The 25080-nt window shown below is 49.5% G+C and overlaps 1 protein-coding gene across 2 annotated transcripts in view; it reads right to left on the bottom strand.

The window, feature by feature from the left end:
* Nucleotides 1-20389: 20389 nt before the first annotated feature.
* Nucleotides 20390-25080, bottom strand: part of CECR2 (CECR2 histone acetyl-lysine reader) — a 95000-nt gene continuing 90309 nt past the window's right edge. For both annotated transcript variants that reach the window (XM_074871715.1, XM_074871716.1), the window contains 3 exons: nt 21886-23293; nt 20942-21047; nt 20390-20659 (listed from right to left, as the gene is read on the bottom strand). In XM_074871715.1, the coding sequence (XP_074727816.1) occupies nt 20654-20659; nt 20942-21047; nt 21886-23293 (1520 nt within the window). In that variant the 3' untranslated portion in view covers nt 20390-20653. The remainder of the gene's footprint in view (nt 20660-20941; nt 21048-21885; nt 23294-25080) is intronic.

Raw genomic sequence — 25080 nt, 5'->3', positions numbered from 1 at the left:
AAAGTGGAAGAGTGCTAGATAATACCTTACACAGACCAGTAGTGTATGCAGTACAATGAGGCTGGAGCCACCTCCATAGACTCACAGCCTGTGCCTAAAATAGTCTGGGAGATTAAGAGAAAATTATCCATTTATTTAATTCCAAATAAATTGCAGTAAATGAAGAACAGAAACATTTGGAAATAAAAGCAAACTACCCCAGAGGAAAATTCAAAGCAAAAAATTTTCCTTGGTTAAGTGAACTCTGAGCTGCTATTCTGGGGAGCAAAGACTTAAGACTGCAGTAAAGCAACTTGGCAAAAGGTGTTTAGCCCTGAGCGAGAGCACAGACTGGCTGCAGTGTGGTTTGGCTATGTTTGCCATTTGATACAGGCAGCTCAGAGAGGCAGGTGGGGGCTCCCATCCTGCCTCTCAGACGTGTTCGTAGGGAACAGGCCATGACAAGAAGGCCTTTCCAGGGCTGGGAAGCTCCTGCTGCTCTCAGCCAAGGTAGAGCTGGCTGGGAAACCCCAAATCTGTCTTCCTAGGCATCTCGTTCAGAGCATCCCATACCGCTTCTTTGGCTTTGCTTTAGAGAAAGCAAGAAAAACATCTGTAGAGGAGCATTCTCAGGTTAAGAATCATACTGACCATGTGCCAGAAAATGTCATTTCCCAGCATATGTTACATGATGGAAATCAAAAGCTGTGGAAATCAAGGCTATCACATTATTTTAGGTAGTTTGAGGCCGATGTGTTGTGAGAAGACTGCATAGTGAAACTGTTAAGCATGGTCCCTCCCAGCATTTCTGAAGGCCCTTTCCAACCCTATGTCCAAGAGTGTTTGCATAAGGTCAGCTCCTTTTTTCACAGAATCACAGAATTGTCTAGGTTGGAAAAGACCTTGAAGATCATCCAGTCCAACCATTGGCCTAACACTGACAGTTCCCAAATACACCATATCCCTAAGTGCTAAGTCAACCCTACTCTTAAACACCTCCAGGGATGGGGACTCCACCACCTCCCTGGGCAGCCCATTCCAAAGCCTAACAACCCATTCTGTAAAGAAATGCTTCCTAATATCCAGTCTAAACCTTCCCTGGTGCAATTTGAGGCCATTCCCTCTTGTCCTATCGCTTGTTACTTGGTTAAAGAGACTCACCCCCAGCTCTCTGCAACCTCCTTTCAGGTAGCTGTAGAGGGCAATGAGGTCTCCCCTCAGCCTCCTCTTCTCCAGACTAAACAACCCCAGTTCCCTCAGCTGCTCCTCATACAGGCCCTGGCCACACATCCCCTGCCTAAACACCAACTGACTGCACATACTCAACCTAGTACCAGCTGCAACCCTGGGGGTGTTCAGGATCCTGGATTTCATCTGCCAGTGGCAGAAACATCCTTACTCTTCACATGAAGCTGTTCATTAGAAGCCTTTTAACAGAGGGACTGGAAGATCATTGGTTTCTGGGTGGCTCTGACTTTATAGCATGAACCTCTAAGATCTAAAAGACTTGTTCCTTCCCAAACCAGCTGTAGGATGTGCAGGAAGTTCACACTTTCTTCTCCTTCCTCTCTCCTGGATGCTGGCTGCCCATATCTTCAGCCCTCTGTAGTAGCAGAGCCATTTCTCTCCCCACCTGCTGGCCTTCTCCCCTTAGCAGGTAGCTGCTGGTATAGAGCTGCCACCCCTGAGTACCTACGTCTCCACGATGCTCTCCATTGCTGCAGGTTGTCAAATGCAGAGGCAGCATCTTGATGTCTAGCTGGAAGTGGACAGGAGCAGGAGGAAACAACTGTCTTGGCTTGCCCTAGCTGGTGAGCTGAACACAAATAAGAGAGAGGAACACATTGAAGTATTCCTAGTATTTGGAGGGGTAGTTATCTTTTGCGGAACTCAACTTTCATTCAAATATGCACAGCCTCTACTTGGTTTCCTTGGGATCACTGCCTGCAGTGCAATTGTAACACCTTTCTCCCAGCAAAGGTCGCTTTTACCCAGATGGTCACAGTAACCCTGTAGTGGGGACCCACCACAGACAAAACTTTTTTGGAACATTTTCTGAAGAAAGGCTGATGCTTTCCTCTCAGAGGGCTCCAGAAGGAGAAGGGAGCCTCGCTATCAGCAGCAAAATGCTAAAAGTTAGTCCCGAAGCAACTCTTGAGTGGGAGCACAGGAAAATTATTAATCTGTCTAAAAATGAAATTATGAGTATTTTTCCCCCACGCACATGATATTGAGCAGTTTAAGTGCAGCCGCTTGTTCCACATTTCTGCTTTCAGCTCCAAAGTCTTTGAAGGAAGATGGTAGCATTCCTAACCAGGGCTGGGACAGCAGGAGTTGGGAGTCTCCTGTTATCTGCTGCCTGGGTGACTTCCCAGGCATTCCTGGGCTCTGTGGGGTAGGACTGCAGAGCCCTCACTGAGGCACAAAGGGCTTCTTGAGTATAGTGCTTCCCCACACCAAAGGGATTCGTGACCCAGCACTAAGTGACAGCCTGGATGTCTCTTTGAACCTCCCCAGTCCAAACTGGGTCTCACCCCACCCTCCAGGATACTGAAGCTGAATTTCCAGCATCTTCAGGGGACAAACAAATCCCAGCCAGTGAGTCCTGGCTCCTCTCCCAACCATCGCGACTTTCTGCAGAGGACAGCACAGGCACAACCGCACCATGGGGATGCAGAGACACGTGTGCGCACACTGGGACACCGACCACCAACGGCAAAGACACCACTTTCCCGGCCACACTGGCAGCACCCACCCCTGTGCTCACAGGTGTCCTCCTTGGATCCCTGCTCCCAAAATACACTCACCTGCATGCACCAGCCCAAGGCTGCCCAGCAGCAGCAGCATTTCTGGTCTCAAGAATCAAAAAATGGTCCTGATGGTCTGTATGACAAAAAGAAATTCCCTCCTGACTTCAGCTGGTGATTGGCTTTGAGTCATGATGCTCAAGATACTTCTGGGAAGGTTTTTAGCACTTAAAACTGGGGTACTATTTTGTGCTGCTCTTAAACAGAGCTGTTTCCTCGTTCAAATAAAGAAATCAAGTGGTTTCTCAGATACCCTGCAATGAGCTTCACAGATTACTTAAGTACTGGTTAAAAAAGTTTTATAATAGATGTGCCTATTGGGATCACATGATTTTCTGATGCTAGGCTAAACTTGGGTGACGAAAGCAGCTATTTAATCATTTACTCTCTGATGGTTATGCTCTTTACTTAGGTCTAAATGCTGCCCCGACAGGCAAGACTCCGCAGATATTGTATGTATAGCCAGCAGCCCCACACCCTCCCTGCATGTTTGTGTACTGATCAGTGTGAATCAAACACCCTGGAGGGGTGATACTGTTGGATCCACAAATGCCAGAGATGAGACACCCCCAATACCTACACACCATCTGCACAGCACATAAAGGTATATGCAGCTGTCCCCATGGTTGTACAGGCATATTTATATCTATTCACTATGGCGCGAAGGCACAGATGTGATTAAAAATGCATGTGGGCAACTGCATACAAATACCTGCTCCCCCACAGCCGTGCACGGCATCTGTGCGTGTAAAACCAGCACGTTCACTGTGCAGTCTTTGCTAAGCGGGTGCTGCTCCAGAGCAGCAGCAGCTCTCGCAGCCCTCCAGACTGCCAGCGGGGTGACGTGGTGGGAGAACAAAGTTCAGGTGGATGGCAAGCATCCCGCAATGCCTGCAGTGGCCCCTTGGCTACCCCACGAGTGCTGGTTGAGGTGGGAGAAGTTGCTGCAGTGAAGTGGTCACTGAGAGGAAATGCTGGTGGAGCAAGAAGGTCTCCTGAGCCTGCAGCATCGCTGGACTTGAGGACTGGGCACAGGAGAATTGTTAACACCAAGGACATCCGCATCCCTCCCGTGGCAATAAACCACACAGAGGAAGCACTGCCATGCTGTGTGCAGGGGGAACCATTCTTCATTGCTCATGTTCTAAAACCTTTGCATTTTGAAATTTTCATCCCAGAGTAATAGCGACTACTGCTGCACTGCAGGTTAAAGGTGCTAACCTATTAAAAACAATTAAAAATGTTATTACTCTGGCTATGTCAATGCCATTTTGCAGCAGGATGCTCCTCAGCCTCATATACGTTATGCTGGCAGGCACGAAGCGTTTGCTTTCATTCAACCTGCAGCATTTGCCTTTCAGTTCCACTAAGTGACCTCTTGTGAAGTCATCTGGAGTTGTAAAGTAAATTGGAGCAACCATCTGGCTTTTTTTCTGTTCCTTATTTAATATATTGCTACCATATCTCCCTGCATCTGATCGGTTTTATTGCTCTGTACTAATCACTCCTTTTTCATCTTCGTGTTTCCCTTTTTCATTAAGCACCAGCTACATGCAAGGACTGGAAGCGATGGCTGCGTGTGCCGGTGGGGTAGCTGGGCTGGAGATGGCTCTTGCCTCGCTGCAGTGGTGGGCTGGCAGCAGGCTGGTGTCCATCCCCTGGGCCAGAGCATCAGGCCAGAGACTCCTCATGCTCCCTGCAGAGACTGGCTGGCCACGCCATGGCTCTGCTGTACCTGCTACGACTTTGCTTTCATCTAAAGTGGGCTGGAGAGGCATGGGAGGGCACTCACCCTCTGCATTTCCCCCCCGGCAGCTATAACTATAGGTTAGCTATAGCTAACCAGCACATGCGTTTCTAAAGTGATGGCTGGCAGGAACAGCTCCGTCCTCCAGGCAGGAGGTGGCTGTCCTGCACTGTGCACTGAGGACACAGCATTTCTCTGAAATACAGGTGAAAAAAATAAAGCCAATGACTTTTCTGCAAGAAGAGCTAGGCAAGAGCCTGTTTAAATTCTGAATTACCTGCCAGCTCAGGTGGAGGGGAGACCTGACACAGTGGGAAGATGGCGAAAGTGCCTGTTTCCCCCCTCCATGTAACTCCAAATGGGAAGCCTCCATCTGCAGCACCTATCAGGGAGGTTTGCACTTGCTTTGGCTGTGTGCCTGAGGTCCCCATAAGCCTCCTGACCCCTCATTAAGTAACAGCGGGGGAAAAGAGGAGAGGGGCAAACCCTTGGAGCTGACCAAAGCTCAGCTGCTTTATTTTTGTGAAGAGGTCTCCACGCTGCTGAGTGAGTTGCTGGCATTCAGGCATCCCCTTTTGCTTTGAATTTAACCTTTTGGCTAGTGATAGGCCAGGAGGCTCCAAACTTTTTTGATTGTGCATCCTTATTACTAAAAGTAAATACATATACTGGGGGGCATACGCCCCCGATATATATGTTTACTTATATACATGTACTACTGTACTAACATTATGTACATGATAAAATATATCAAAACTAAAAAAAAAAAGGATGATAGAAAGATGAAATAAATATTATTTATTAATAGTATTTTCTTCCTACACCCCAATTCTGTTTTCTTCTGCATGCACCCCACTTTGGAGACCGCTGATGTACCAAAAGGCTTTCTGTGCCGGCGGGTGTAGCAACCCCTGTGCTAGAGGTGTTGCATTGCACTCAGTCCCCGGTGCATCTCCGAGGGTCTCAGGGGCTTCCCCAGAAGCTGAGACTGGGTAACCCCCACAAGACCATGAAGGGATCAGAGGGTAAAGGTGGATGTCTCTGGGGGGGGGGGTCCTGGTCACCATGTGGAGCTGGAACACCCCTCAGCTGCGTGGAGTGGGTTGGGAGGTGCAGGGGTACTGCAGAGCCCCTCCACGGGTGACAGATCCCTTCATCTCCCACCCCAAGAAGTGGCAAACCCCAGAGGCAGGGAAGCAGCATGGAAAACCTGCAAGGCACCCCCCCCACTGCTGGATGCTGTTAGTGGGAGCAAAGGGTGCCTTTCCCTGCTGGAGCAGCCTGGGCTGCAAGGAGTGCCAAAGATGAAAGGGGGTTTGGAAAGCAAACAAAGGAAGGGAAGGAAAATATCTTGGACAGAAGATAGAGAGCATAAGTTATAAGTCTTTTGGGAGACGCAGGGGTGTGTGTGCACACACATGAACGGAGGATGCAGTGAGCAGCCACTTTGATCTCCCAGGACATCTGGCATGTGGGCATCCGCCATACATCTGCCTATAGGGCAGGCCCAGAGACATGCGTGACTGGGAGAGGAGGATGAAAACCCAAAGCAAGATGCTTGCTGTTTCCCATGCTCCACGCACCCTCTCCTTCAAAGCAGGCAGGCAGCATCAGCCCTGGAGAAAAGGCAGGCTCTGGCAGAGCCAAGTGATGTCCAGCCCCGTCTCCCCACTGTTCCCATGCCTGCCAATGCCCTGGGGTGAGTGCTGCAGTGCCCGGCCTCGGCCCCCCCCAAACTGCTCTGGGCAATGTGGGAGCTTTGTCCGTGGCATGGAGGGGCTCCTGGGCTGGAGGGAGATCAGCTAAAGCAGGGCCTGGGGAAAGCAGAGGGACCTTTGGGGCATGTGCCATGGGTTTAATTTCAGTGAGGCCTGAAAATGGGCACTCTGAGCCCAAACGGCATGCCCCCCAGGATGGGCGCTGGGTGCTGGGCAGGGTGGTGAGGAGGGGCCCGTTTGGTGTTTTGGTGATGACAGACCCTAAAAGCCAGCATGCCCGGGGCCAGTACCCAGGGTAAAAAAATCCCCTGCAACAGCCTGAGCCCACAGCTGCTGGCCCTGTTCAGCTGCAGCAGTGGTCACTGCATGGTGGGACATCAAAGATATTGAACCCTAGTGCTACTGACTCAAGTGCTTTTAAACCCCACCCCACCCTGAGATATTTGCTTGCAAGGGAAAAGGGTTTATTTCCCCTTGCTGTGTGAACCGGGAGGGTGTTCAAGCTTTTCTTTACAGGCAACATTTTTAAATGAATGATGACTGTCAAGTAACATCACCTGCAGCTTGGCAAACAGAGAAACCAGCCCTGCCTCAACTTGTGCCAGAATCACAGGCTTTGGCAATAAGCACTGGTGGCAGGTTTCTGGCCTTTGAGGGGGATGAATTGGGGTACTTTTGTCCCTGCTGAGAGGAGCAGCCCTGTCCCTGCAAGATCCCCAGACCAGGGCAGCTTTCCCTGAACTGCTGCAGCAGAGCTTGCCCCACTGTGACACCACCCCCACCATGCTGCCAAATTGCAGGTATCCCTGTCGCACGATGCCCACAGACGTTCCTGTTGGTTGCACACATGGGATGGCAGCTAGCACACGCACCCATGCAATGGTCACCACCTTCTCCTCCCCCAGACCTGACATCTGGCTCGTGGTGGGTTGCACTAGCAAAGCAAGCCCTGGTCTGACACTTCCAGAAGAGCTGTTTCAGTCACAGGCTTTGCTCCTCTCCACCTGGAGAAGAAGCTGCCCCTGGCTCTGCCCAGGGCATCCTCTCAATTGGACAGACTGGGGATGGGGGACTTAGCTCTCTCAGGGGATGGCACCACCATACTTGGTCTGTAACTGCCTCCCAGCAGCTGGAGGAAAGCAATGAGATGTTGGATGCTCTCAAAGCTGTCTCACATCTGGGGGATCTCACCAGGAACCACTGGGACCTACAGGGCAAAGGGCAGGAGGCAGGTCAGCCAGGGAAGGGGATGTGGGATTTGGTGGGCTGGGCTGGCTCTCAGGGAGCTGGGCACCGAGACAAGTGTTGGGGACATCCATGCAGACAAGGGCAGAGAAGAGGTTTGGGTTTGGTGTGAGTCAGGCAGCAGGTGCACAGGTGCAGAGGGGAAAATCAGATGGGGAGGAGAGAGCTGCAGAGGAGAAGTAGTGTTGGCATCCAGACACACAGGCTACAAAGCATGACAGCGATTGATATAGGAGAGAAGGAGGATGCCTACAAAGAGGTCTGGTTTGTCTACTATAGACTTTCTGGGGGACTCATGCATGCCTCCCTCTTCTTCCCCCTAGTCCATGGAGCTACCTCCCCCAGCATAAGGTTTTCAGTTTGAGGTGTAAAAGGTCTTTCCCTTCCCTTCTCCTCCCTGAGCTCAACAGATCCTCATGAAACAAGGAACGAAGCAGTGCAACTCTCCACATCATGGTCTGCTGTGCCTGGAAATTAGCACACCGCGCCTTCCTAGGAAAAAAAGTACCCTGGTTCCCATGCAAGTGGTTGGGTTGGAAAGGATGGTCTGGGTGTTGCAAGGCCATGCTTGGTGTTACACAAGGGCCCAGGTGACATATTTCAACCCTCCCTTCTGACCCAAAACCTAGGGGCTCTCCAAGGGCTTGACCAAGGGGGATTCGTGACAGAGTAACTTCCCAAGGGAATCTGTAATTAGCAGCAGGGAAGTGCAGTAGGATGCGTTTCCCTAGGGAAGCGGAGATGGGAGATCAGAGGGAGGGGAGCTGGGGGCAGGCAGCCAAGGGAAGCGGGTAGACTGGTATGCACAGGCTGCATTTCCTCGGGGGAGATTCGTTTCATATGCAGGTATGTCTTCAAAGGGGACACCCGACTGCAGGGGAACATGTGCTCCTGGGATGAATTGCCCCCCTGGGAACTTGAGTGGAGAGGCAGATGCCTATGGGAGCTGTTTCCCAGGGGATGGTTCAAGTTTGCTGCTGATTTTCCTATCAAAACATAGTGGTACAGGATCTTCCAAAAACCCGTGCACTCTGGAAATGTCAGGGACTATTAGCAGCCAGGGCTTTAGAGGTGGCAGATCTGTTGTCATCTCCCATTTTGTCCAAGCTCCTGCTAAAAGTGCAGTCCTGATGCAGCCGGCCCTAGGCACAAGCCCTGCAAGACATCTTTCCCCATCCTGCTGATGCAGCAAATCGTGATCCAGCATCCCTCTCAGGAAAGAAAATTAAAGCAAACTCTCTCAAATCTCTCCAGCAGGAGCGTATTGTGTGCCACATGCGGTGCAGTTTCCCTCACTGAATCCCCCATCAGGAAGCTTGAAGTGGCAGCTGAGTCAAGCAGTGAGGTGTCCCCCCTGTCTCTTGACCAAACCCAAGGGGCAAAGCAGTGTCCTTGTGCCCCCTGCCCCTTGTAAAGCCATCCCCCCTCCACCGGCCAAAGGCAGCCTCTCCCTCGCCCCTGGCGCAGTCCAGGCGATTGATGGATTGCAATCCTCCTCCGCCATGGTCAAAACAAAGGTCATGGCCTGAGGAAATTGCAAACAACTTTTGCCCACTGGCCCCGGAAGAAAGGGTGCATTCGTGACAAGGGGGTGAACTTTTTACGATCTCTCCACCCTGGCAGCCTCTTTGGGAAAGGAATTTAAAAAAGCGGGCAGGGAACATGTGGCCTCCTGGTGCTGACAGAGGAGGAGGGGGCAGCCCTGAGATGCTGCTCCAGGCCCATGGTGAGTCCCTGCTCCTTCCCACCTCCTCCTCCTCCGGCAAAGCCATTCTGTCTCCTCTCTGCTGGGCAAGTACAGGGCCCTTGGGGCTCCCCATCTGGGGGCCAGCCTTTAGGGCTCTTGTTATGGTCCAGAATAAGATTGCATTTTTTTGTTAGTACTTGGGAGACCCTAATATTCGTTGTGTGTGTATAAATATATATACACAACAACACTGCACCCTCGGACTGAGCTTAGAGCTGGAAGCAAGGCGTTCAGGTCTGTTCCTGCCTGCCAGGGACGCAGGCTGCCCCATGAGGCAGGCAGCTTTGCTTCGCCTTTCTGTGCTTGTGCCTTCTCCACCAAAAAAAATTGCAGCTTTGACGGCTGGAGGAGCTAGAGGGGAGGGTCCCACCCCTCAAGAGAATCCCATCCGCATGGAGAAGTTGCATTTTACATCTCAACATGTGACAAAAATCAAAATCTTGAAATTGTGAGTGGATGTATTTTTTCTAATTCCTATAACTAAACATTCCTGCAAATAGAAACCATTCATTTTAGCCTAAATCTGAGTCCTCCTGAGCTACCCCAAGTGCCTTAGTACTGTTTTTCTGTGTGAGGTGGTTTCTCCCACACTAAAGTGTGGTGACTAGTAGGAAAATTCAAGACGGGAACTTTACCTACAGGTTTCCTTATTTTTAGGGAAATATACAAAACAAAAAAAATAAACCCTTCTCAAAACACTGGTGGGTGCCAAGGGCACTCCAGTTCTTCCCTTGCTGTTAGGCACCCCCCAAAGATGCACTGTTCATCAGCTCTAGAAAAGCCTTCCTAGAGTCAGAGCTCCCCCAGGGTCTGCCCCATGATGGGGGTGAGGGGCTGCCATTTATTTCCATGCCCAAACTGGGCACTAAACTGGTCCCCATTGAAAGCAATTTGTCCACCCATCCCTGATTCAAGCTTTCACAGATTAGTGAGCTGTTCTGAGACGGCTGGACAAAAAGCTGGAGGTGGGAAGCATCCCAGTTCTCAGGGAGAAGGAGGTTAGAAAGGAAGTCGAGAATTTAAAGCCTAAGAGATGAGGAAAGCTCTTTCTTGGTACAAGCGGGTAGCTTTGCCAACCCGTGGGCAAAAGGACGGAGGAAAAGAAACAAAAATTGTGGACAGCAGAAAGAAGGAAGAAAGGTAAAGAATTAGGGGGACACATGGCCTAGCTTGATACCGCCTGTTAAGCTCACCATAGCATCTTGTCAAGGTTAGGATGTTGCATTTCCTATAGGACAGATAAGCTTTGTCTTTGCTTGGGCTGCAAGGCAGCTCTAAAAGCAGTGACTTTCTGCCCCTTCCCCAGGGCTGGTTCCAATTAGCCTCGGCTCTGCTCAGCGCTGGCTTAGCCTCAGGATTAGAAATCTCCCCCTGCCAGTCCCCTCTGACCCACACGCTTCCTGGGACTGATGGGGCGACTGAATTCCTCCCCTTCCTAAATTGGACAGCTTGCTCTTGTCACCCCGAACTCTGGCCCCTGTAGAGGGGAGAGGGGGAAGGGGGGATACGTGACAGAGAGCAGCTCCTCGCCCACCCCCGGGAACAACTTACCTCGCTCCAGCTCAGAGAGGCCAATGCCCTCAAACAGCCTTTGCAGGGCCCGGAGCTGTGGCCACGTTGGAAGCACTCGCTGGGATGCTTGGCATCACCCGCCTGTCCCAGGCAGCAGGGGCAGCTCTGACACCCGGCTGGGGTTTTGGGGTGCTCAGGATGTCAGGGTGCAGCAGATCACATCTCAGGCTTCTCCAAACGCCCAGGGCTGAGAAGGTGCTTTGCGCATAAAATAGGCAAGTACACAGCAGGATAAGTCACTCTCGGAACAAGCCATGGAGGGTGAAGCCAGTCCCTGACTGGCCCCAGGAGGGGATGCACTGGGGATTTACAGTCAGCTCTTAAACAATTCATTCACTGGGGCTCATTTACCCATCTTTGAAAAATGCTGGCAGCCTGAGGGGATGAACTTGCTGCTTAGGGTGCTCAGAGGGAAAGAAGAGCTACGAGGACAGGATGAGGCCCCTAGCTTAGCCAGCAAGTGTGGGGTCTTGCATCACAGACAAATGTTTTTTGAGCATCTCCTTGCAGAGGCAGCTTTGGTGCCAAGAGCTGGGGGAGTACGCTGGGCTCAGGAGCAGCCCCGGCCCCGTGAGGCTCCTGCAGGAGGGGCAGATGGAGCGTGTGGCGTAAGCAGGCTACGCTGCAAAGCTGTTTTGGCAGGAGGAGATGTGAGCAAGAGCATCTGTTATCAGCCCTGGAGGAGACAGAGGGAGCTTTCACCAGCTAGAGCAGGGGAGGAAAGGGAAGGGGCACGCAGCGTGCTCCTGGGAGCCTTCATGTCCCCAGCCTTCTGCCGTTCATCCCGTGCCTCCTTTTGCTGGCATCAACTTTTAAGGAAAATGACCTTGATTTTGTCCTGATGCAAATCTGCTGAATCAGCAAAATTGAGCAAGTTACTTATTCAGGGACCAGCTGAGCAAAGGGCCAAGTGCAAGCTGCATCTACAGCAGGCACCTTCCCACATGAAACAGTATGACCGGTTCCTGGTTTTGATGCTGAAACTCCTGTGAGGAAGAGCTATGTTGTCTTTAAACAGCTCTCTGCTAGGAGGACTGCAATCACTGCCCCATCTCACATGGGAGATTTAATAAACAGCAACTGGCAAGCGCTGTTTTGGGTCCAGTGTGGATTTGCACCACTGCACATGAGCTTGAAAGGCTTTCCATTCCTAGAACAGCCCCTGGGGGCCATCATACCCTATGCTGCTTAGCTTTAAAGCAGCACAGAGGGGAACCACATAGCCTATATCAGTTCCTCCTTTATAGCAGCATCACTCCCTAGGCTTTACTCAAGGGCAGTCACCTTTTTTAAAGCAGAGAGGTTCCAGGTGAGTGTGGGGGAACAGACCACCTGCACCCCAAGACTGCATGGTGTTTTGGGGAGGGAGGCCAGCTTTCCAGCACACCTGGGCTGCAGGAAAACCCACAGCCCACCAGGGACGTGGCGGGGAAAGCATTGACACCATCTCATTTCTACAACTGGGTTGTTCGTAGGCAGACAGCTGTGTTTCGGAAGGGGAAACGATCCCAATTAGCTTTCCAGGTGCTCTCTTGTAAAGGGATGCAGTCCATGTCTGCAGTCCAGCACTTTGCCTCTCTGAAAAAAGCTCTGTGTTCCCCTCCCACCCCCATCCGCTCCCTCCTTACAAAGGAAGAGGGAGACCATCCAGGAGACAAGAAAACACACATACAGCAAGGGTGATTGCTATTTTAAGAACGTACTTTATACAAAATAACCAATTCATATGGAAATAAAATCTACAGACCTCCAAGGATCAAGCTTTTAAAAAAGTTCTTTAAAAAAATTACCCAACACACAGTATTAAACTAACTATTGAGGTAACTGTCGCTCTTGGGGAACAAAGGTAATCAGCAGACCAAGACAAAATATACACAATATAAAAATAAATAGCATTCCCCTTTCCAGTATTGACCAGGAAAGTTCACACAACTTTGCAGCAGCAGGAGAGAGAAGAGGATCCCTGACACTGTGCTCTACGGGACAGGGAGGGAGGCAGGGGTGAGAGCTGGGGCTCCTGGGCAGCAGGCGATGGAGAGGTGCAGCACCCGAGCCCCTGCTGGGAGAGAAGTGCTGGGGAGAGCAACATCAGCATGAACTCCTTCTTGCACTGAGAAATTCGGGCTATCAAATCCAACCTTGTCTAAACAGCATGGGCAGCCAGCCAGCTCAGTTTCTAACTGAGCTGAAGACGAGCAGGACCAGCCCTTGAGCAAAACACCCCAGTGCAGAGCCCCATGCAGGTTAGATTCCCCCCACTGAGGGACGCAGGCAGGGGTCGTTTTCACAGCTTGGTGTGGGAGGTCTCTGCCGCAGCATCAGCTCACTCCCCCGTTGCCCTGGGACAGTTACAAGCAGTTGACAAGGGTCAGGCTTTTGCCCCCATGGCTGCCAACCCCTTCCCTGCCCAACAACAAACAACACAGCAACATAAGAGCAGCCTCACCCAAAAAGAGAAAGGCCCCCATTTTCTCCTTGTGCCCCTGACAGACAGATTACATTCTTTACAAACTTACAATAATACAAAAAAACCCCCAGTGTCACCCAACTTCAGAAAAATGGATGTAGTGGCATAGGCTCTCCTGCTACCTCTCCCATCAATGCCAAGTGAAGCAGCAGCAGGACACTCTCCTCCCCCAAAGCCATTAAATCAGCGGTGAACCCACCCCTTGCTCCAGGGCAGCAACAGGCACCTTTTCCATGTGTTCTGCTTCATGGATGAGGCTCAACTTTACCAACTTGCTCCCTTCCCTTTTTACCTTCCCAAACAGAAGCAGCAACCAGCTCTCTCCTGGCTATCTAAATCAACCCAACAGTTGCTGGGAAAGCAGGAACATGGCGTAGATAAGATGCAGGGCTGCAGAAAGCACCTTGCTTCCCACTCAAACTGTGAAGCCCCCCAGTGTGTTTCATAGCCATCTGCTCCCTGAAACAATATGGGAAGGTCAAAGTTGCACTGCTGCACGTTATTATTGCTCAGAAAAAATCAGGCAGCGGTGTTCAGCGATCTATCAAGGAAGAGAGGCAACAGTTTTCACGGTTGTACACAGTATATATTTTTAACCTAAGCCCTCTTGGAGGTAGACATGCCAGGATCACATGCGGGAACCCTGCACTGGGGCCAGGAGCAAATCCTTGTGCTGGCAGAGGGACAGACATTGCTGTGCCAGGGTGGCAAACCCTGGGGGCACACAAGAGAACACTAGTGAGCCACTGAGGACAACTTAATTTCATAAGGAGAGTAAATGTGTACTCCCCACCTGCTTTCTATATGCATGTGCAGAGGAGACAGCTGGGAAGTTCAACCTTCTGCCCTTCTACTCGCGTGGGCAGTGAGCTTTCATCTCTGCACTTGACAGCAACCGACTGCTGCAAAGTGAGCAGAGGGAAAGAAACTTGAAAGCTAGGAAGCAAGGAGAGGGGAAGTGTTGGCGTATGATACAAGGGGATCAGAGGACTTTTCAGACTAAAAGTTGAGGCCTAAGATCCTGTAGCTGCTTCAGAAACGGAGCTCACTCTTCTGATGTACTCCACAGCGTTTGAGTGCACTAGGTATCTGCTTGCCTCTTACTGATTTGAAGGCCAAAGGAGTCCCAGTCCCTAACGGCCATCTGGTCTAACCTTGTCCACAACAAGGGAATTTTGCCCACACGGAGTCAGTTCTACTTTTATTTAGAAGATATTCCAGTTACTGCCCTTCTGCTAGCCAAATGTTTCTAAATAAAAGGGGCAAAGGACAGAGGGACTTGCTAGAGTTGGTGAAAATCCCAATCAATCCTCAGCCCTAATTAATCCTTCATCTCCTCTTCCACTGGTGGATGTAGCTCTTGCTCTTTCCTGGCTGCACTGTCCACTTTGACACCCATGTTTCAAAAAGAGGCAGACCTTTGCCTAAAGAAATCTAGGCCACTGCTGCAGTTTAAGGAAAAAAAACCTCAGTTGATGCAAGGCCAGCAGTGTTAAAACTACAAAACGCTCCACGGTCTCTCAAAATACTGCATGTCAGCCAAGGCAGGAGAGTAATCAAAAAGGGAACAGCACCACACAGCTCACTACACCTGCGCTTCAAAGGTACACTTGGATGTTACTATCTAGTTTCAAATACATACAACCCTGTCCTGAATTCCCTTGCTTAAGGGTGGACCGAGCCTTGCTCTTGTCATCCCAGGAGCTCCTATTCGGATACAGCTGGAAATGGGTCCTTCCCCAGCTTTTTCAGAGAGGGAGGTGGGCAGCAGAGAGTGAAAACCAGAGCGCATTGTTCATTATGTGCTGGTTAAAAGCATTTTCCTTCCGCATGGGCGGCAGGGGTCCTGCCAAGCCCAAATGTGCTTTACCCCCATCTGTATGTTAAACAGGTACAGATGGGGAAAGGCTGGAAGGTCAACGTTTGAGATGCTTTCTCGGTTACAATAAGCACATGCTCTTAAAGCCTGTCACATGGCCTGCAGCTGCAATGCTACTTTCATAGCCTGCTATCTCAATCTTGGCCTTACAGAAAGGATATGGTACTCACACACCTGCTCTTCAACCACCAGCGCCAGACTTAAAACGAAACAGGAATTCTGCAAGAGCAAACTCTCCACCAATGCACCGCAGTAAAAACTTTTAAAGGGGTTGCTCTGATTAAGCGCAGACCCAGTTGCACAGTTGCTTTGCAGTGATGGGAACCAGGAGCAACCACACCATCACAAACTCCTGTTTGTCTGCTCCAAGCCACTCCTCGGGATGGCACTTCCCTGTCACTCCGTTCAGCACCTTCTCCGAAATTCCACAATGCATATGGCAACACCATCTCCTCAGAAAAGGAAAGCAGAACAAATCCATCCAGAACAAAGGAACAGCCCTGGCTGAACACACATTGATGCACAGAAGACTGACAGAGATCAGTAGAGGGAATAAAGGAAGGTTGTTTTCTAATTATACTTTCATTTTAAATGAAGAAATGCTGGGGTGAGAAGCTTCAGGAGAACTGACTCAGTCAGCAGAATGAAAGACAGCCTCTGTGACTAGCTTTCAGATAAGACATCAAGAAGCTGATAGCTCTCCAAGACCCCGAGAAACCACACTTACAAAAATATACACAGGAGATTTGTTTCGGAAAGTCTGCATGGGAAAGGCATTTGGCAGATGAGAAGGAATCAGAAGCTCTTCCAAGAAAAGTGTCTCCATGTACTTTAAAGTCACAAATCAAACCAGTCGAGCCTGGAAGCTTCAAATTTACTTTCCTCTTTTGTCCTCCTCATTGCAGGCTGTTGCACTGGATTGCTACAGAGTGGTTTGGTGGGTCATACCATGGAATTTATAGACTGCAAACTTCTGCTGGACACAGCTAAAAATCACTGTGAAGCCTCAGTGACAGGCCTTCTTAAAATACTTAGTTGAATTGCCAGTGCCTGTAGTACTTAAGATGCCAAAGCTTCCAGAGTCCCAGGAGGAGTTTATACAATGGCATTTATAATGGCAACTGAACATCTTGGGGGCTTGGGAACACCACACACCACTTGTAAAGGAGGCGGCAGCGGGGAGAGCAAGAGGCTGAAAAAGCCAGAGCAGCGTACAAAACTCTTCTGAGAATATTGGAAATTTTTGGCATGCCCAAGCATGGTCAACATTATATTTATTCTACATATTATATAGTTTCATTTAACATGAAAACCATAATTATAGCAAAACACATCCTCCATATGCGAAAAGTAATAGCTACAGGAAACTTTGCAAAGTCACTAACTCAGGATGCTTTCTGAAAAAGAACCAACTGGTAGTATATTACACTACAACAATGCTGGGGGATGAGAAAGAGGGCTTCCAACCAGAGTCTGGAATTTCTCTCTATTGTGTTAAAATATTATAAGATAGTGACACAAGTATGGCACCCAAAAGCCAGGATATTTTAAAATGCAGCTACATTTCCCCTGCATTGCATGCCAACCCATGGCAAAAAGTACCACTCTGTAAATAAAGAGCTGCCATTTTACTCTCTTCTGAAGCCCTCCTTAAGCCCGTCTCCTTCACAATATCTATAAAGCAGCCCTGTGCAGCATGGGCTGGGCAACTATAAAATTTGCATTTTCTGCTCCTCCCTGTACATTTCCACTAGTGTTCCACCCTGACAATCCACTCCCAGCCTCATGCCCTCTGAGGGGTGCCAATTTTCTGTGATTTGCTCAGATTGTACCTAAAGAGATAGAGCTCTGATTTTTGGGGCATCCCTAGATGTCATCATAATAAAGAAAAAACCAACAACCAAATGCTTATGAACAAAGCATTTGAAAATCTGGAAACTCTCAGCTAAGATTCCGCAAGAAGCTCGATCTCTTAGCATGCCCTGTCCCCAGGATAGCCCTATCCCTGTAGCCCAGCCATAGTTCCCCCAAAGCCGTATTAGTACTTTTCTAATATAAACCATGTGTCCTCACAACAGCAGCTTGTTAGTTGCTTTAATAAGAATTACTGACTACATCAAAAGGCTTTTACCTAGAAACCCTCCCAGGAGGAGTCAGCTTCACTAATCTGTTTTGTCTACCATCTGCAAGTCAAACCCTTCTCCCAGATTTGCATTATGTCAGGTAAGGGACAATACCTTCATGTTGCACACTCCATATAGCATCCTCAGGGTGTCTATCACTGTCTAACACTCCACTACGCTCTCCAGGCAGACCACAAGCAATTCTTGCCTTTCTTATTTGTCCCCTGCTTTGATCTGGGCTTGGTACTCATCCAGATACCATGACCACTAGAACCATATTTTCAATGCCAATTCCAGCTGAAGGCCAAGAGTGCTTCAGTTGGTTGGTTTTTTTTTTTTTTTTATATAGCTTCTAAAAACCTCCTGTTCCACAGAGCTCACAATGAGCTGAATGAAAGGCACTTCAACTATCTGGGTAACTGTCCGTGATACAGAAGACACAGGGTGAAGTTTGTTTGCAGAATCTACATTCACATTTCCAGAATTTTGAATACTTTCCTACAAGTTATATTTTACAGTTCCTCTATTCCAAAATGTGCTATTTCAAATTATTTTTATATCTACAATGAACTAAAGACTGCTTTACAAGAAGTAACTGTGTTTTCATTTGTCCCGGGTTTATTGTCTTGAAGACCAGTTATACTTGCACAGTTTTTCATAAATACCTACTACTGCTTCAGAACCTCCATTCAGTGAAGGATCTAGACCTGCACTTCCGAGCAGCTGGGGCACCTCTGAAAACCCACTTCCAGCTGACAAGCCAGCAACAGACCCTCAGATCTGGGACAAATTTGGATGAGCCATAGCACAATGTTCTTGGCTGGGGAGAGCAGTTACCTGCTTCTCAGTCAACAGACAACCTTCAGAATCATCTATTTCAGTTCCTACCAATCCACCAGCGACAACTGCTCCCCGACAGATGAACACAAATGAAGAAAAAAACCACCAAAAAAATCTCCCTTTCATAATATGTCATCTATAGATAGATATTGTAAGTAATTCACATTATACTGAAGTCTTCCTTTGCAGAGGAGCCAGCTGTCCCAGGCAACTCACTGGACTAGTGAGTTGCTTAGTCACTAGACTAAGAACACCACAGCTATAGTTCACACGCTAGCTGCAGCAGTGGGTAAGAACAGCATTTATAAACACGCTTGTGGGAATAGCATGAAGAAGTTTAACTTCTGTTAGGCTTGGAAAATGCACAGTTCATCAGAGGCAAAAATACTGTAGCAACAGACTCACTGGTAAGAGGGCACTAATGTGGTAGTCCTTCCTTGTTCTACTTCCAGAAAGAATATTTCTCATCTTTTAGGCTTTTTGTGCTTCCAAAAGCTTAGGACAGAAGGAGTAATGGCTCAGTCAGATGCTACCTGCCAATTGCTCAGACAGCTTTGCCAGTACCTGGTAGATCTACACAGCAGGACAAAGGCGGTGCAGTTGGGCATGTTAGTGCAATCCAGCTAAAGATATGGGTGATGGCACCATCCAAGAAAACAAAGCAGCCAGAAAAAATCCTCCAGGAACCTGGAAACAAAGACCCTCCCTTACTTGGTACCACAGACTAAAGAGCATGCTGCTCTGTCTTCACTTCTGCTGCCACTTGTGCTTTTGCTAGCGCAATTTGTCCAACACATTGGCACATCCCCCTTTTAACCATACTGCTGTCCCCCAGGGCAACCAGCACTAGGGCTGTGGTCCCCACAGATCCTGCTGCCCAATCTTGTCATGTAGCAACTCCACCTTGTTTTACCCCACCTCCCCCAAGAATAATCAGCTGTATTTCCTTGTTAGGTTTAAGATGCAAATACCCATCTGCAGATGAGAGTCCTACCGAATTCATTTGTCAAACCTACACTTGAATGTCAATGCCTGGTGAAGCACTGGTGCACAGGGCTTCCCCAGTGCAGTACTGCAACTGGTGAGGAAAGCCCCTGCAGACTGCGCACAGCCTCCAAGGGAAGCTGCTACTAGCCCTCTAGGACTTGCTGCTATGGCATCAATGATGGCAAAGGTAAACCAAGTCAACTCGAGCACATGGCCCTCTTGTCCTCCACCCCTGAGCCATGCCACCTCAACAACTGATTTTGAATCAGTGCTTTCTGATTCACCTGCAACTTGCAAACACCAAATCCAGCTCCACAGCCCAACAAACAGCTCACACTGCAGCAAACCAACTGTTCCCCCAAAGCAGTCTCATGCTGCTCCTTCACAGCAACCAAGAGTGGTCAGGAATGCCGGGGTACCTTCTGTTTCACTGCAGCTAAGAAAGGAATATAGCCAAGGGACAGAGAAAGAAAGGTGGGCACTCGGCTCCACTCCTTGGGCAGCAGGGCAGTATAGATTTGCACAATATTTGTTCTACTGAATAGGTGCTGCTCCACCGGTTTCATCGAAAGAAGTCTAAGATGACCAGTTATGCCATTTTCTGTTTTCTAGAGCATACATTTTTCCTATCAGAAAGGCAGGGAGAAGGGTACTATACTAACAGAAAGGACAATGTCATGAGTGTCCTGTTCTGGTTTCAATTCCTGGTCCTGGTTTCCTTGTTCCCCCATGATGACAGGAGCTGGAAGTGCACTCAGGCCCTGGATCCAGAGGGGTGGAGATGGGGGTGAAAGGGGAAGGGGGAAGAAGACAAGAGAAAGAGGAGGACACGTTATATGCTCCTGAGCAATTCCTGCTATTAAGTCAACCAACTGTTGGGTCGTGTCTCTGTTGCAGACGACAGGAAGGAGGACAGCAAGTCATCCATCACACATTCCCTCACCTCTTCCCACTCCCCCAAACCCTCACCCTATCCTGAAAGATTTCAGTGTGATATGATTGTAAACAGTAAAGGATTCCTCCAGTGCTAAGCCCACTACAAGCTGGGCCCACCCCCTCCCCCATTATGTACAATACATTCACCAACAACAGAAATTTATTTAAAAAGGCAACAGGTTAAATTCTGTAAACTGGATCCAGCTCCAAAACACACACGTTAATACTACAAGTAAAATTCCATCATCATCCTCTTCCACCCTGAAAAATATACCTGAGTTTAGCAGTCAATGAAAGTTTCCGCCCCCACCCCCGCCCTCCCCACCCGAAAAATCCCTCAAACCCTGAACAAGACGCAGTCTCCAGTCACGGAAAGCCACTAGTTTGCAATGCCCGCCCTGCGGTGGCGAGACAGCTGCTCGGCTGGCTGGGGCCCAGCGCCGCTCCAGGTTTCCAACACAAAAGCCGTCGTGGCACCATGTTCCACGGACCCAGGAAGCTACATGCTGCTTGGGCGAGAGGAGGGTGGGAGGAAGGCCTGTCCCTCCTCCCCGTTGTCCAAATCATGTGTGGCTTTCGTCTTCATGAGGTCCTTCCTTCCTCGGACTAGCTCTGGAAGAGGAAGAACAAGAGTTGGAGGCTTTAACTGGAAGCTTTAGAAAGGAATAACCTTGTGATTGCATGCACCCAGTTCAAAGCTAGCACTATCGGTTCGCCTAGGTTATGTTTTACAGTCAACTAAGATTACAGAGACATCCCCAACTCCTCTGCATAGCAGTAGTTCACTTCCCAGCTTCCTCCAGTGCTTCCCACTCTCATTAAAGACTTTACTCCTTTAACCAGCGGGAAGAGAAAGACTCGCATTTCAACTCTGCTCTCTCTAGCAGTCCTTACTTGATCCAGAGGCAACGCTGATGGTTTTTGTGATGTCAAATCTTCCCGGGACATGGTTGCTGTAGGCATCTTCGGGAAGGGAACTTGAGCCTGATGCATTTGCATTCTGAAGCCATGTTGAATGGAGAGAGTTTTAACACATGAACATCAAGAGCAAATCCCATCTACTTTGTTGAATGCATACACACAACATTCACATACAAGCATGCATCTCATGTATTCTTCTTTCTGTCTTCCCCAAAACACACCAGCTTTAATCCATGTAAATCCTCCAATGGCTTAGCTGTAAGCCAAGCTCCCTGAATACTAGAAGAAGGACTGTCATACTGGGACTATGACAAAACAGTAACAGTCAAAGCACATTTATAAAATCTGAACAGGGAATTCTTGGAGTAGCAGAATTTTCCACTCAGGAATAAAATGTGATATGTACAGTCACAGTGAGAAGGAATTTTCTGTTAGGGAAATTTAAGACAGAAAGGAAGGGCAAAGCAAGAGGAGGGGGAAAAGGGGGCAACATTAAAGTAAAGGAGTTCATAACAAGAGGCTAACTCCCACTTAAGTCAGCTACTTTGCCACACTATGAGAAAGATAAAATTCTTGCAAAGAAAATGGCAAGAGTCCATTTGATTAAGAGATGCACAACCCTGGATGACACATTACAAATCATGGTCAGATAAAACAAAGCACTGGTGTGGGGATGCATGGGACAGGCTAATAGATCTGCATGATAGCAATTGCTATTTGTTCTAAGGAGCTTCAATGAGACTCTCTCCAGCTTAGGAGACTGCTTACTCCAAGGGTCTAAGAGTTGCCTTTCAACTTCGCTTGCCATCTCCTCTGACTTCAAGCCATATATATCCTTTCAAGGATATCCAACGCTTATCGTCACCCAGGCATCACCCCCCTCCCGCCTTGCCTTCTCGCAGAAAACATGATCTTACCCCGAGGGTCTATACAAGTCCTGGGGTGGCCCCCCCATGCCACCTCCACTGCCTCTCTGCTCCATCAGCAAGGCCTGAAAGTGACCTATGTTCTCCTCTCGGCAGCGGTACAGGGGTCCCTCCTGAGAGAGGCCATTGGCCTGGCTGGAGGCTGGATGATGAGACAGGTGAGCATTCATGGGTGATCCATATGTCCTGGGCTGGAAATGACTGGCAGGATGCCGGGATGCATAAGGAGAGCCAGTCTGTAGCATCACCCCGTGGGGAGGGAAAGCCGATGGGCCAAATCCCATCCCTGAACCCAGGTGTGGTGGGGGAGCTCCGTAGAGGAACTCCCCCGCTGCCACCGAGCTTTGCCTCTTCGTGGCCGCGTTGTGGTTGTCCAAATCAAGAAACTCTTTGGGACTCTCTGGTCTTTCCTGGGACTCCTCGGACTTCTCGTCTTCAGGCCCCAGATCCTGGCCGTCACTCGGAGAAACCTCTTTGGCACTTGCTACGTCCATGCGGCTGGGAGAGGCCAGGGCGGCGCTCAGTGCCTCACAGCCCTGCAAGCCACTGGTGGACCCCCGGTCCGGGAAAGGGGGTCTGGCCAGGGGCGGGTGGGTGGTGGGGTGCCCACTGGGGCTGGCCTGGGGGTGGAGAGGCCTCTGCCAGTCCGAGTAGCCCTGTGGACAGGCGTAGTAGGACGGTCGCTGGTAGTGGTGGTAGGAAGGTTGAGGCTGCGGCTGGTAGGGGTAGGGCATGCCCTGGGGGGGCCGATACCGGGGGAAGACACCAGGGTGGGCACTGCTTGGCTGGAAACCCCGTGGGGGAAAATGCTGGGGGTGGGAAGCAGGAGGAGGAGGCTTTGCCCCCATCACAGGGCCAAACCCCTGCAGGCCTGGGTTGATGTGGTACCGCCCAGCCGAATTCGGGTATTCCAGACCAGGCATGTAGAGAGGGTGGAACTGGTTGGGGGCAGCCCCCATGGAGCCGGCATCCACACCAGGGAGGCTGGTGCCCTGTCCCATGCAAGGCACAGCCGCTTCAGGCAGAGCCTTCCCCCCGCTGCAGAGGGGCTTCTCCAGCAGGTTGGCGGCTAGCCCCTTCCCCTCGGTGCCAGCCGCTGGCCCCTCGCCCACTGCCCCATTCTCAGGCAGGGGACCTCCTCTCTCGGAGGTGGGCACCAGGTCCCTCACACAGCCCGGGCCGCCAGCATAGCTGCTCTCCACTGGCCACGTGCCTTTGCCCTGCCCTGCCTTCAGGTCACCCTTCACGCTGGAGCTGTCCCCCTCCCCGTCCGGGGGCAAGGTGCGCCTGGTGCACTCCATGGGCAGTGGGGGCTTGGGATGAGGTAGGAGTTTGGTGTAGGCCCCGTCGGGAATGCCGATGCACTGAGCCTTCTCGTCTATGCCTGTTGGTGGCTCCACTGGAAAGAGAGGGGGGAAAAGTCACACATCGGTCTAATTTCAGAAATCAGCCCCACCTGCTTCACACATACATGTGCCTACTCTTGCTCACCCAAAGCACACGTCTAAGAGTAATTCCTGCCAGCTTAACCAGGTCTACCAAAGTAGCCTCTCAGCATCCTCTTCTGCTGCTGACCCAAAGTTGCTGGGCAGCTCTGCCTGAAAAGTCCCTAATATCTAGGTGGAGAAAGCATTCCACTTTTGTGCAAATGGAAGAGAAAAAAGAGTGACTTTCTAAAGCCATGAAGGTCCTTCCATTTTAAGTACTCCAAAGCCTACAATGCCCCATCCCCTACTCAACCTCTCTACAGGACTGTTGGATCATGGCACTAGGACAACTGCTCTTCTGCAGGGCTGCAGCCTCCCTCCCACACCCATCACACAGTCTTCCCTTCAGAGACATTTAGCAATTCTGAAGTGCATTTTTGCATAGTTGGGTGCTCTTTAGCAGCTTCTTTTAAAAGAGCTCTTTTAAAAACTACTCATGAGGTTGCACCTCTCCTGGAAAGGTGGAACACATGGATAGAACTCTCAGAATACAGGCACACTGTAGTTTAGAAGCCACCGATGAGTCACACCTCCACTGGAGTAACATTGCACTCGTGGGTTTGGTCTGACACATGGGTGTGCAGAGGCTGCCTAATGGAGAGGCAGAGTTGGAAAATACCAGAGTGGGATCCACATGACAGCAAGATAAGAAGCTGGGATAATGGCAGTTTGATTTCAGGCTGTGTTGCCCCTTCTGGTCCGCAGACTCAGCTTGCCCACAGCTTGGGCAGAAGCGCTACCACACACCAAGATGCTGAGGAGCCGATTGCAGTCATATTTTAACCAACTGTGATTTGGAGATGCAGCTACTCTGCCCTGCAATCACTCAACATCCTCCCCTGGTCTCTGTTCTATATCCAGCACAGTTAAATGATGATGACTTTTAAGCAATGCCACACAAGGAAAGAGTTTCCTCTTAGTGCAAGGCACACGAGGGATCGATAAAAGAAGCAAGGGTTTTGATCTCTAGTTTACCAGCTAGAATTAATGAAAAAAAATATATTTTTTTTGATCTCTGGGTTTTTTTGATCTCTATTTCAGATTTGTTTTATTTTTAAGGTTTTTTTTTAATCTTTAGTTTACCAGCTAGAATGAATGAAATTCAACTAGAAAGAAGCTTGTGATGGCACACACAACACGCTGCCATCCCATCTGAACTGACACAGCTGCTCAGAGGCTTTTGGGCATTCCTGTTGTGTGAAGAGTTTGAGATGTTGAGAGTTCACAAGGCACATGTGCATTTCAGAGGAGAAGCCATACTCAAAGGAGTATATTTAAAGCATTTATCCACATAACATCTTCTTTCCTTGCCTAACTCTTTGCAGATCCAATTTTTATATTAACTCCAAGTGAGCTCTAGAAGCATCACAGCCTATGCTTTGCATTTGCACCCCATGGCAAACTGATAACTTGTAGGTATAGCTGGGACAGAGGGGACCTCTGGCAGGCTACAGTGAAACAAAGAAAAATCTTAGAAAAATCTACATGACAGCTGGAGCAGAAAATATATTCCAATTTAGAGTAAAAAAGACATGCGTAAAAAATCTGTGCCCCACAGCTATTTAATCAAGAATTTAATTCTTTTCTAGAAAAAACCCTGCTTTTGTTGCTGAGTCTCTGCCACACTTTAAGACTGACTCTGGTAAGCCTGAAAGTCAGGGCGTATTTTCTGCTTCTCTAGTGGCACAAATCCAAATAA

This window comes from Strix uralensis, chromosome 5, assembly GCF_047716275.1.
Source record: "Strix uralensis isolate ZFMK-TIS-50842 chromosome 5, bStrUra1, whole genome shotgun sequence".
NCBI lineage: Eukaryota > Metazoa > Chordata > Aves > Strigiformes > Strigidae > Strix > Strix uralensis.
Note: the sequence above shows the minus strand (reverse complement) of the source record. Positions and strands in the feature narration are given on the sequence as shown.